The sequence below is a fragment of the Hemibagrus wyckioides genome, linkage group LG02 (genome assembly GCF_019097595.1).
Source record: "Hemibagrus wyckioides isolate EC202008001 linkage group LG02, SWU_Hwy_1.0, whole genome shotgun sequence".
Classification (NCBI taxonomy): Eukaryota; Metazoa; Chordata; class Actinopteri; order Siluriformes; family Bagridae; genus Hemibagrus; species Hemibagrus wyckioides.
The window spans coordinates 4,233,928-4,247,389 of record NC_080711.1 but is presented as its reverse complement, the minus strand read 5'-3'; the positions used below and the strand labels follow the sequence as shown (position 1 = coordinate 4,247,389).

The following is a 13,462-nucleotide window of genomic DNA, read 5'->3' as shown; positions in this document are numbered from 1 at the left end:
TCGCTAACAACAGCAAATTTAGTTACTGGTCTCGATGAAATGAGCTCTTACGGTAATTTTCTGACACGATTATGAGCTGAAGTTATTTATTTTAAGGTAAATTTAATGTTCGGAACCGAAGCACGAAGATAAGACTCCAACCTCCGGAAAGTCTCGAGCTCGCCCGAAAATGAAAAAAAAGTTTCCTCGCGATTATCGATCCTCGTGAGCCTTTACCATCTTCCATTACCTTGACGTTGAAATAGTCTCTGCGTTTTGATTGGTCACTTGGTATAAGACCGGCCAATCATAAGACATATTCTGTAAAGGGGCGTGGATTTAGACCCATAGCAACAAAAATAGGTTTCTGGTTAAATCGTAGCTGATGAAATGTTACAATAAAGAAATATATATATATAATAAAGAATAACACATCGGATCAGTGGCTTCGGAGTCATGTGTGATTAATGACTGAAAAACAAAGAAATTGTTTAAAAATTGCAAGGATTAGATAGATAGATAGATAGATAGATAGATAGATAGATAGATAGATAGATAGATAGATAGATAGATAGATAAACAAAGAGTTAGATAGATAGATAGATAGATAGATAGATAGATAGATAGATAGATAGGCAGACAGATAGATAGATAGATAGATAGATAGATAGATAGATAGATAGATAGATAGATAGATAGACAGATAGATAGATAGATAGATAGATAGATAGATAGACAGACAGACAGACAGACAGATAGATAGATAGATAGATAGATAGATAGATAGATAGATAGATAGATAGATAGATAGATAAACAAAGAGTTAGATAGATAGATAGATAGATAGATAGATAGATAGATAGATAGATAGATAGATAGATAGATAGATAGATAGATAGATAAACAAAGAGTTAAACAGACAGACAGACAGACAGATAGATAGATAGATAGATAGATAGATAGATAGATAGATAGATAGATAGATAGATAGATAGATAGATAGGCTTATTAATATCTTATTATTTATATGTATATAAATAAATGAATATAATGTTGTATATATGTGTGTACTGGTTGTGTTTTTGGTTTCTTCTTCTTCTTCTTCTTCCCCATTAGTATTATTTATTATTTGTAGTATAATAATAATAATAATAATAATAATAATAATAATAATAATAGTAATTTGTTTTTCTTTAACATTAAATCCTAGGAACTAGTTCTAGCAATTGTATTGTTCGTTATGGAATTAAAATACCTTAAATACCAAATTTTAGATAGATAGATAGATAGATAGATAGATAGATAGATAGATAGATAGATAGATAGATAGATAGATAGATAGATAGATTGGTTTGTATACGAATTTTTAATGCATGAATAAAGTCCGATTATAATGGCATTATAGATACACAACCACAAGATGGCAGTGTTTACATAATGCATTATTACTATTTGTTTACTTAATTATTGTTATTATTAGTAGGAGAAGCAGTAGTATTCGAGGTATATGCTTTTATTTATTTATTTATTTATTTATTTTTGTTGCTGTTGTAGCAATAGAAGTAGTGTTCATCATACAAATTTCTTGTCATGCCAATAAAATACTTTAAATCTGTATAGATAGATAAATAGATAGATAGATAGATTATCCTAGGTGCATAATCTATTATTACTATTTATTTATTTATTTATTTATTTATTTATTTATTTATTTATTTATTTATTTACTTAGTAGCGCTAGTTGCTGTTTTTAACATTAACATTACTAATTGTAATAATTATTAGTAGTAGTAGTAGGAGTAGTAGTATTCAATGCGTATGTTTTTATTTATTTATTTATTTATTCATTCATTTTTTAAAATTATTTTGTTGTTGTAGCATTAGAGGTAGTATTTGTCATACAATTTTTTTGCCATGGCAATAAAATACCTTAAATTTGGACAGATAGACAGATAGATAGATAGATAGATAGATAGATAGATAGATAGATAGATAGATAGATAGATAGATAGATAGATAGATACCTAATGCACTATTACTATTTATTTATTTATTTATTTATTTATTTATTTAGAGAGAGAGAGAGAGAGAGAGAGAGAGAGAGAGAGAGCGAGAGAGAGAGAACTAGATAGATAGAATCTATTATTCTAAGATGTTATTATAGAAATTCTTATTTTTTTCTTACTATTATTATTATTTATCAATTTTATGTTGTACTGATTACATTTGCTTTTTTTTACTTCTCCTCCTTCCAGTAGTAGTAGAAATAGACGTATTTTTGACAAAATGCGCTCTTGTTTTTCCAATAAATAAAATACCGAGAGAGAGAGAGAGAGAGAGAGAGAGAGAGAGAGAGAGAGAGAGAGAGAGAGTTGTAATAATATACAGTAAACTCCTTAGGAAAGGGGTGGATTTTTCCCCCCTTTATTATTATATTAAAGCAAAAACACATCCTCTCCGGAGCTTATGTTTGTAAGTTTTCGTCCCTTGGCGCGCGCGTGTGTGTGTGTGTGTGTTTGACCGCGTGGTGTCCAGCCTGTGGTTCCTCAGAAATCCGCCGGACGGCAGCTGAGTTTAGCAGAGGGAGTCTGGAAGTATGTCTGTTTCAACCGCCCCTAAATCCCACCTCTTTCTCATATCACTGCGAGACAGCGTGAAGAGAGAGCGGGGGGGGCTTGAAACCGTCCAATGGGACAAAGAGTGGAGGAAAAAAAAAAGTCGGGCAGTCACTGCGCGAGGAGCAACACGTCTCCAGTGCACGAGAGAGTTTTCCGTGAAGTTCGTGTTCCGGACGATTTCATAAAATAAATAAATAAATAAAATAATGTGTTAGTTTAAATCTTAACTTTGCGCAGACATTCGCCAGAGAGACGTTTTAGCACAAGTTTAGGCGTTTGACCTGGGACAATGGAGACTAGTGGGAGCTCGGTTGCCTTCATGACATTGCTGCTGTCCTCCTGCCTGGTCTCAGTGTCTGGACAGTACCAAGGAGATCATGGGATCGCCGTTCCCGATCACGGATTCTGTCAACCGATCACGATTCCTCTCTGCACAGACATTGCGTACAATCAAACCATCATGCCGAACTTGGTCGGACATTACAACCAAGATGATGCCGGATTAGAGGTCCACCAGTTTTATCCACTCGTCAAGGTACAGTGTTCTCCGGAGCTCAAGTTTTTCCTCTGTTCCATGTATGCGCCTGTGTGCACCGTTTTGGAGAAAGCCATTCCACCTTGTCGGTCTATATGTGAAAGAGCTAAGCATGGCTGCGAGGCGCTCATGAACAAGTTCGGATTTCAGTGGCCGGAGCGCCTGAGGTGTGAGAACTTCCCTGTGTTGGGAGACGGTCAAATATGTGTTGGGCAGAATGAATCGGCAGCCACCGTGGCACCCGTGCACGCGCCCGCACCAGGCACTCCTGGGGTCCATTTATATTCCACGCCAGATAGGCCATTCCGCTGCCCGCCGACCCTCAAGGTCCCATCCTACCTTAACTACAAGTTCCTCGGAGAGGTGGACTGCGGCGCTCCGTGCGAGTCATCCAGGACTCATGGAGCCTACATGTTCTTCACCGACCAGGAGATTGAATTTGCACGTGTCTGGATTCTAGTCTGGTCGTGCCTGTGCTGTGCATCCACACTGTTTACGGTGACTACATATCTAGTGGACATGCAGCGTTTTAAGTATCCTGAGCGCCCCATCATTTTCCTGTCCGGCTGCTACACCATGGTGTCCATCGCGTACATTACTGGCTATTTCCTTGGAGACAAAGTGGCATGCAACGGGAGCTTCGAAGGCAGCTATAAAACGATAGTCCAAGGCACAAAACGGGAGGGCTGCACCATCCTCTTTATGATGCTCTACTTCTTCAGCATGGCATCCTCCATATGGTGGGTTGTGCTGTCCTTGACCTGGTTCCTCGCTGCAGGGATGAAGTGGGGACATGAGGCCATTGAGGCCAACTCGCAGTACTTCCACCTGGCCGCTTGGGCCGTGCCGGCGGTGAAGACCATCAGCATCCTGGCCATGGGGCAGATCGATGGTGATGTTCTGAGCGGTGTTTGCTTCGTAGGCCTGAGCAACATCGACCCCTTGCGTGGCTTCGTCCTGGCACCATTGTTCATTTACCTCTTCATCGGCACGTCCTTCCTGCTGGCGGGATTCGTCTCTCTGTTTCGCATCCGTACCATCATGAAGCACGATGGAACCAAGACGGAAAAGCTGGAGCGTCTTATGGTGCGCATCGGCGTCTTCTCCGTGCTCTACACGGTACCGGCCACCATCGTCATCGCTTGCTTCTTCTACGAGCAGGCTTTCCGTGGACACTGGGAACGCAGCTGGATCAGCACACACTGCAAGACCCTGGCTATCCCGTGTCCCATGCAGCCAGCGCCACGCATGAGCCCAGACTTCACCGTCTACATGATCAAATACCTCATGACCCTCATCGTGGGCATCACCTCTGGCTTCTGGATCTGGTCCGGAAAAACACTGCACTCGTGGAGGAAGTTCTACACACGCCTGACCACCGGACAGCATGGCGAGACCACAGTGTAGAAAACTCTGGAACCTTCCACATATACTCATAAGGACACAGCGAGGAAATGCTACTTTCTTGTTTGTTTTTTTATTTCGGAGACATTAATGACTGAATGCTTTTTTTATTCACCAAGACACATTGTGGAACTCAGTGCTTGTGTTAGTCATCAGTATTGGTCGTTACTGACGTTTGATTATTGACATTGAGTAACGTATGTCATTTATAAGACGTTTGGCAAATGAGGAAAATAGAAGTGTTGTTTTTTTAATTGCTGTTTGTTTGTTTTGTTTTGTTTTGTTGTTTTGTGCCTGCACATGGACAAGCTAAAAGAAAAACCAAATGAGAACGTTCTCAAGGATTTCCAAAAAAAAGAAAAAAAGTGGTCATTTCCGTGCCACGTGCCGAGACACTCCCTCAGACGTTCGTCCTTGCTCTTCCTCCTCAACTCCTACACCAAGTTCAAAATGCCAGCTGGGAATCCTACAAGCGGTAGACAGAGGAAGGTGAGCCACGAAGGAGGAGGAGGAGGAAGAGGAGCAGGAGAACGCCTGCTTCTTTTTGGACTTCTTTTGGAATTCTTTCCTACAGCAAACTGTGTTTAAGATGTGCCTGAAAGCACTGTAAATAACATTTGTACAAAATATATATATATTATATATATATATATATATATATATGAATATAATTATATATTTGTATTTAAAACGTGGGATATTCTTATGGTGGATTTTTTTCCAAGCTTGGTCAGATCTCTGTCTCTACACGCATTCAGTCATTTGTGTAATCTGGTTTCTCCCTCACGCATCTGTACAGAAAGCTGTTTCAAATTTTTCTTTTTTTTAAAAAAAAAAAAGAAAAGAAAGAAAGGTTCCCTAAAACAGACCATTCCCTCCACCCGGCCCCTAATTTTTCCTCTCTCCGTATCTCCTTCCTTCCTTTCTCTTTCTATCCCTCAAAATGAACCGAAATTACACAGAGGCTTCGGAAAAGCATGAAAGGACATTTGTGTGTGTGTGTGTGTGTGTGTGTGTGTAAGAGTTAGATTGTGGTCAAGGGGAGGCGAGGGTGCTGTTTTAACAGGCTTTATTTTGTAGGTGGAGAGTGTGAAGGAGACAGCTCTTGACAAGCAAATGGGTCTCACATGACATGAACAAGCAGGGGTTTTTGAGGGGGGGGGAGCAGGAGCACATGACAACAGGACGTGTGTGTGTGTGTGTGCGTATAGTTTTGCTTCTCCTGGTCCTGTTTTCCAAAATTCGACTTCAGACTCGAGTGAGATTCTTAAACTTGAGAACGTTTATCAGGTTTGCATTTGTAAAGTTTGTAAAGTTTTGCTCATCTCTTTATAAGACTTTTACCTTGTTTACGGTGCAAATCAGGTGTCTGTTTTTTGGTGACCCGACTTGCTTTGTCTTCACTGGCAACTATTAATCCCGGCATTCTTTCAGACCTCTGTGTGAGTGTGTGTGTGTGCGTGTAAGCTCATATTTCCAGTCTAATGCATGCCCTTGAGGCAGTCAATTTCACGCTCAGTCCTTGACACAATAGCAGCATTCTGTCTTTACCTTACATCTTGGGCACTTACCATCCAAAACGTACCAAAACTTGGCTCTCGGTTCAGGGTGTTGTGTCTGTCTGAGTCTAAAAGCATATCTCCGACATCAGGTGCTCAAAAGCGAGTCTCCTGCTGAGTAACTGGGGTTATTCAGTAAAAGTGTGACTTGTGGTTTTGACTTGTGTGACTGTAGATTTCCTTCCCTCGCAGGGAGATAAGTTTACATGAGATGAGATAAATCGCACGAATGTCGAGGCACAAGCTGATTTTCTAACGGCTGCTGCGGGAGGGTGTGGTGCAGCGAGGGACCTCCGTGACCCCTTCAGAGCTTTAATTAGAAACGGTGTGGAACGATGCAGTGGTGCGAAAAACAGTTCTAACGGCTAGTATGTAGATTATTATAACGCGGACGTTTATAGCGGACGTTTATAGACGTACCGCAGTCTCGCTCTCGGAATAACATCAGCAGACGTTCCTCTCGCATACTTGCGTTGGTGAAGTCTTTACGGGTAACAGAACAGCCGATGTTACTGAATTGTCCTCTAAACCGATATAAATATACAGTAGATATGAATATGAGAAGGACTGTTCATGGTTTGTTCGTATCGTATGGACTTTATATCGCCTTGAGAGCATTTTCAGAGCAGGAAGTCTGTTTTGTCTGTTCAAGTCACATGTCAGTAAACTGTCCTCTCCTTGGTCAGAATGCGACTGTCTGTCCATCAAGACAGACAGTCAGCGACTCTGTCAGTTTATCGCGGGTTTCTTTGTAGCTGAGGTCGCTATCGTTTGTCAGTTTGAGCAGGAATCGAGGTTTGGTCTGGACAACATTGTTTTAATTCAAGTTTTATACATCATTTTAAAACGAAAAGCCATGCTGTTTTTCTTTTTCTTTCAGTTTTTGAATTGTCATAATGTGTTCTTCATCACTAAAGATCTATCAGACATATTAACACCCCCCCCATATAATGCACTATTTCACCTGTAACACACCACATTACAAGGTTCCCTTCATCCATTGCTATGCAGATCTCTTTCAGTGGGTCGGATTTGCTTTCTCAGCACAAAGCAAGGCTCTGAAACGAGGTTGCATCCTCAACGAGGTGGTCGTTTGTTTTACTAAGGATCTTAGCATGATTGTTGCGTTATATATACATCTAAATGAAACAAAGTGAAGAGCAGTAGGTTCCTGAATACGCTGCGGTGGTTTGTTCACATTCTGGGAAACAAAACCAAAAAATATATCTATCAACAATATTGCGAAAAGGTACTACTAATCAAAAATTTAGAACATTTCTAAACTTGAATGACGTAGCTGAAGTTTCGGAAGCCAGAATTAAGGTCTTTCCAGGTTTTCCAGTTTACGCCCACTTTTATGTTAAATCCAATTTGATCAGTGTCTGAGCTATAATAGTATGTCCACTTTTTTTGTATTTTCCAGCCATTCTGCTGTACACGTTTGGAAGAAAATGTCTTCAGGAATGTGGTGTAACACAAAACATTGTACACACCACAACAAAGGATTACATAAAGTGCAAACACACAAACTATACAATACAATACTGTGATGGTACCAGAGGCAAGAAATGAGTTCTCTTAATTGTAGACTCATATTATCAAACTTAAGCGTCATCATGTGGACAGTGTCTAATTATTTTAAACAAATGATATGTATTTACAATAATCCTCCAGCCTGTGTGGTGACTCTCCACATCCTGCAATCATCCGAACTAAACAAAGTACAGAGTATAATAAGGGGTTTTGAATTTCGTGTGTGTGTGTGTGTGTGTGTGTGTTGTATTTAACAATAGACAATGTCAAAAAGCAGCCATGGAGACGTGAGCTTCATTTACGCCTACGACATACAAGCTCTGAAATACCACGCTGTATTAAGAATGAAAGAGAAAACAATGATCAGCTCTGAAACTTTCACGTTCCAGTGATTTCAGGATTACAGAGGAACCTCGGCATACGAATGCCCTCCCTTACAAATGTTTGCCTTAAGAATTGAAAATTTTGCATGAAATTTGCATCGGCATATGAAGCATTTTCAGCATACGAACTGAACCGAACGACCGGCTAAGTCATGCGTACGTCCGGGAACTGTTCAAAACTGAACGCCAAGCAAAGCCAACTGAAGCGAGTTTTAGGAATTTGTTTTCAGTCAGTGAAAGCTGTTTGGAAAGACTCAACCCACGATACCACTGTTGCCATCGGTATGTGTTCAAAAGCTAGGTGATTTTTCGGGTGTTTTTCTGTTGACAGATTGGTGGCGTGGGCGGTCTGTTCTATTTTTAGCCCAAGCTTTGACTTCCTGTGAGGAGCCTTGACATGGAATGCTTGGCTTGGGTCAGTTCTTTGTAAGCAGCCGTACAGTTTACATACGTATTGGGAATATTGCTCATATTTTTGGGTGGCTGGAACGGATTATCTGCATTTACATTATGTCTTATAGGAAAATTGATTTCGCAATACAAATTTTCACATTAAGAACTCGCCTCCAGAACAAATTAAATTCATATCCACTGTATACAGTAAATAAAGTCTAATTAAAGATTTATAAATTAAAATAGAATGAAAATCAAGGCTTGATTGATGGGGTTGGTAACCTTCTTGAACCCCAATAACTTTATAAGCAAACTGGTTGCTTGTCGATAAAAATGTTATACAGAGTCAAAATTTCTGTGCAAGTGATATAGAATTGATTTATTATCATATACACTACCAGTCAAAAGTTTGGACACACCTTCTAATCCCATGGTCTTTCCTGATGTTTATTTCTTTCTACATTGTAAAACAATGCTGAAGGCGGCCGAAATCCACAATAATGTCCTTTGAACAGTTGATATTGAGATATGTCTGCTACTGATGCTCTGTAAAGCCTTCATAACGGCTCTAATCTGAGGTGCTGTTAATTGGTGATTTCTGAGGCTGGTCACTCTAAATGAACTTCTCCTCTGCAGCAGAGGTCAGTTTTGGTCTTGCTTTACTGGGATGGTCTTCATGTGAGCCAGTTTCATCATGGTGCTTGATGGGTTTTGCAGATGCACTTGACAGTACTGTTCTTGCAAGAACTATTCCAGAACACCTGACCTTCGTGTCTTAAAATAACAACTGACTGTTTTTTGTTGTCATTACATATGGATTACTTAAGTCCATGTGTGTTATTTCATAGTTTTGAAATCTCCAGTATTGTTCTAGAATGTAGAAAATAAATCCCTAATCAAAAAACATTGAATTAAAAGGTGTGTCCAAACTTTTGACTGGTAGTGTAATTGATCATATTCAGATCTAATGTCTTGTAGAATTTGGGCTGTTTTTTCCATCAGGGAAAATGGACATGTATAGTTCAGTCGTGATTTTATTCGGGACCGTCGCTACAGGGATATTTTTTAAAGCTGAGATGAGTTTGTGGAAATCTTCATTCTCTGGGAGACAGGATATGATATGAAAGAAGATAAGTGACTTTTGTCCCAAACCGCATTAATTATGCAATTCAATTCAATTTATTTGTATAGCGCCTTTAACAATGGACATTGTCTCAAAGCAGCTTTACAGAAGTATAGAAACATAGATAAAGTTTAAAGTTAAGTTTCTATTTATCCCTAAATTTTTTTCCCCTATGAGCAAGGTGACGGTGGTGAGGGAAAACCTCCCTGAGATGATATGAGGAAGAAACCTTGAGAGGAACCAGGCTCAGAAGGGAACCTCATCCTCATTTGGGTGACACTGGACAGTAATTGATGTAAATATTCATGAGGAATTGTGCAACCAAGAGCTCTTGAGGAACTAGTAGGTCAGTGTTGTTTCTGAGATTATTATAGACTTAGAACTAATTCCTTCCTGCCGAAAGCTGACCGATGCGATGGCAGTTCAAAGAGGGTGTGAGTAGTTCTATCCACAGCAGTCCTCTGGGTCACAGGCGGTCCACGGAGATGAGATAAGCTGCTGATTATTACGCTGATGTTGCATCAGAGGTTTCGATTCTTGCCTCGTTTGTTGCTTACTGTAGCTTTGCTGATTCATGCTCTGACATACAGGCAAAAATAAGGCATCTTACCAAGTGATATTTTGAATATAGTCAAATGTACGTAGTATTAAGATGACCAAATATTAACCTAAAAACTAGTTCAAGAATTCAAGCGTATCCCAAGCTTGAAATGTTCTTATTCTCTGTATGGAAGGTAATTTTGATTCTTTCTAAAAAAATATGTGCTTACAATTAGCAAAACTATCAAACTATCTGACTACAGAACAACACTATTGGATTAGCATAAGTATGTGATATCTGGTTTATTATAATCTTATAAGAGGAAATGCTCACTATATTTGACTATATCTGAGGTACTTCAAGTTGCTATGATGCAAGATTGCGCAGGAGTTCGAGGTTAGCGATGAGGACAGCTGTGTGTACTGTAACTCAGCCATTGTTCTACCATGGATTTGCTTAAAGAAATCTATAGGTTTTCGTTTTAGGAACCCTCACGCTCCTAAATCACAGACATTTGCATCATGCAAATTGCACATTTCACTATTTCAAACTGTCCACAAAAGTGATATTGGGCTAAATGTGATAAATTGGCACAGGACCAGGGATGAAACATACTTAACAGCTATATTAGCGACGTAGCAAAGAATACAAAATACAAATGAATAATGTATTAGTTTTCAAATTAAACAAAGAAACCAAGATGGTGGCTCTAAGCAGTATGGGTTATTTATTTATTTATTTATTTATTTATTTGTGTTATATAGGCAGTTAGCATCACTAAAAACCAATACGGCTTAATCGAATTTTTATTTCAACCCAGATGGGCATGGTCTATTTTGGAATGACTCCACCCCCACAAACAGGACATGAGCGCTGACTGAAAAAGGATGGGGAAGATGATAATAATAACGTAAATCACATGCTACGGCATTTATATTACCGGTTGCCATAGCAACAACGTTTCTCAGTGGGTGGCGCTACTCTAGCATTCTGTTCAACATAGAAAATCCGCTTTCTTTGGATCGTCTGTTGGATCGGATCACACGGGCCAGCCTTTGCTCCCCCACGTACATCAGTGAGCCTCGGCTGCCCATGACCCTGTCGCCGGTTCACCACTGTTCCTTCCTTGGACCCCTTTTGATAGATACTGACCACTGCAGACCGGGAACACCCCACAAGAGCTGCAGTTTTGGAGATGCTCTGATCCAGTGGTCTAGCCATCACAATTTGGTCCTTCGTCAAACTCGCTCAAATCCTTACGCTTGTCTATTTTTCCTGCCTCTAACACATCAACTCTGAGGACAAAATGTTGACCTGCTGTCTAATATATCCCACCCACTAACAGGTGCCATGATGAGGAGATACTCAGTCTTATTCACTTCACCTCTCAGTGGTCATAATGTTATGCCTAATTTCAGTGTATATATATATATATATATATATATATATATATATATATATATATATATATATATATATATAGATATATAGATAGATAGATAGATAGATAGATAGATAGATAGATAGATTGTTTGAGATAAAAATAGAGTGTTTGTATAATGAATAAAATCTATAAGTATATATGTATTTGTTTGTTGGTTTTGTTTTGTTGTTATTTTTTTTCTTTTTCTACTATACAGGTATTTCTGTTTTTATTTGACTTATTACCTCATAATGTGTCTGCTTGTACATGTGAATTCGTATTTGACTCTGATTTGAATTTGACCCCGTCCCGACTCTATAATTTCCAGTTCCGCCCTTTCACACTGAGGACAGCTGAAGGACTCGTTCTCCATTCCGACTAAACAGTCACTCAGGCCCACCAAGGCAACACGATACACCGAGAGCCAGAGGGGGGTGTAAACTTTTAAACAGGATGATCGGTGTAAATTGGTAATAATGTTTCCTGGGAGACATGCACATATCTTATTGTTGTTTCTGAAAGGAAGTAAACAAAATATTAACAAAGTTCGCCGATCATCCTGTTCAAAAGTTTTATTTGTTTTGACATGTAGGCTGGGTTTAAAGTTAATGTGCTTCAGACTGGTGTGACACACCTCACTGTTGTTTAAACATAAAAAACAAACAAACAAACAAACAAATAAATAAATAAATAAAATTAACAGCAATTACCAGTTTTGTCTGTAATCTGAATCTGATCTTGAAAATGTCAAATAAATAAATAAATAAATAAATAAATATCAATTACAGAATTTGACTGTAATCTGAATCTGATATTGAAAATGACAAATAAATAAATAAATAAATAAATAAATAAATAAATAAATAAATATTTTTTTATTTACCCTTCTTGTAAAATGATGTAAATTTTTAACAATATTTTCTGGGAAACATGCACATATCTTATTGTCGTTTCTCAGGAAGTAAACAAAACAATAACAACGTACACGGATCATCCTGTTCAAAAGTTTACATACACACCCCCCCAAACCCCACCCGCACCTTGCCTCTTGGTGTATCATGTTGCCTTCTTGAGCGTCATAAAAGTTTGCACCTCAACAACGGAGTCAAACATGCCCAAGATGCTTGAAAAGTAAACAATGTGCAGGATCCGGAGGGTTTAACCGCTCAGGACAAACAAGGGACTCATGAACAATGCTCACTAACCATTAAAAACAGTCGTTGATCATCAGGGTGAAGCGTGTGTAAACATTTACAAAGCAAACGCGATGCAACTTTTACGAATTAACATTTAAAAAATGAATGATTGATGAAAACCTACAACCTCAACTGGAGTAAAAGATTTCTCGATATAAAAAAGTCATTTATCAGCTGTTCAAGCTCATTTTCTCCACACACTAGACCACCACATCCTGGGGTCTTATATATAAAACAACCCCATTAGCAGCTTCATGTGGTGTATATTATAGTATAGTTATAGGGGTTTTTTTTTTTTCTGGATCTAATTGAGAAAATCCTGAGCTCTTAATCTCTGTAATTAAAACATGGCTGGTCGTAAGCTTTTATTTATCCTCATTAGGAGTTTAAGAGCGACTGGTTCTCGAGACAAACCTTGAGGTGCGTAATATTATTCCTCTCCTGTTTAGCCCGTGGCACTAATCGTGATTTAGTTGTTAATAAAACATGTATGAGGAAGTCGAACAAATAAGTCATCATTATGTGTTTCATTCATCGGTCTGGAGGCTCGACAGAGAAAAGTTGATAAACCGGATGCACGCATCTGTTCGCTTTTAGACTGCAGCAACTGCCATGAAATGCATAACTCGTGCATGAGAGCACATGCACACACACACACACACACACACACACATATTTTTCACACTGTCCATGTTAGGATCTATCAATGCAGTGAAGTAATGCTACACCTTTTGTTTGTCTGTTTTAAATCTTTTTCCCCCCAGAACACTGATGT

At 38.9% G+C, this 13,462-nt stretch overlaps 1 protein-coding gene across 1 annotated transcript; it reads left to right on the top strand.

The window, feature by feature from the left end:
• The first annotated feature begins 2,686 nt into the window (after positions 1-2,686).
• On the top strand, positions 2,687-5,231 carry fzd2 (frizzled class receptor 2). Its single transcript, XM_058374894.1, has one exon. It carries the CDS (start codon positions 2,887-2,889, stop codon positions 4,537-4,539), a length of 1,653 nt encoding a protein of 550 aa, XP_058230877.1. The 5' UTR covers positions 2,687-2,886; the 3' UTR covers positions 4,540-5,231.
• The last annotated feature ends 8,231 nt before the right edge of the window (positions 5,232-13,462 follow it).

What these genes read in the sequence shown, in the direction of transcription:
- fzd2 (XM_058374894.1), top strand. Translation starts at nt 2,887, where the DNA reads ATGGAGACTAGTGGGAGCTCGGTTGCCTTCATGACATTGCTGCTGTCC.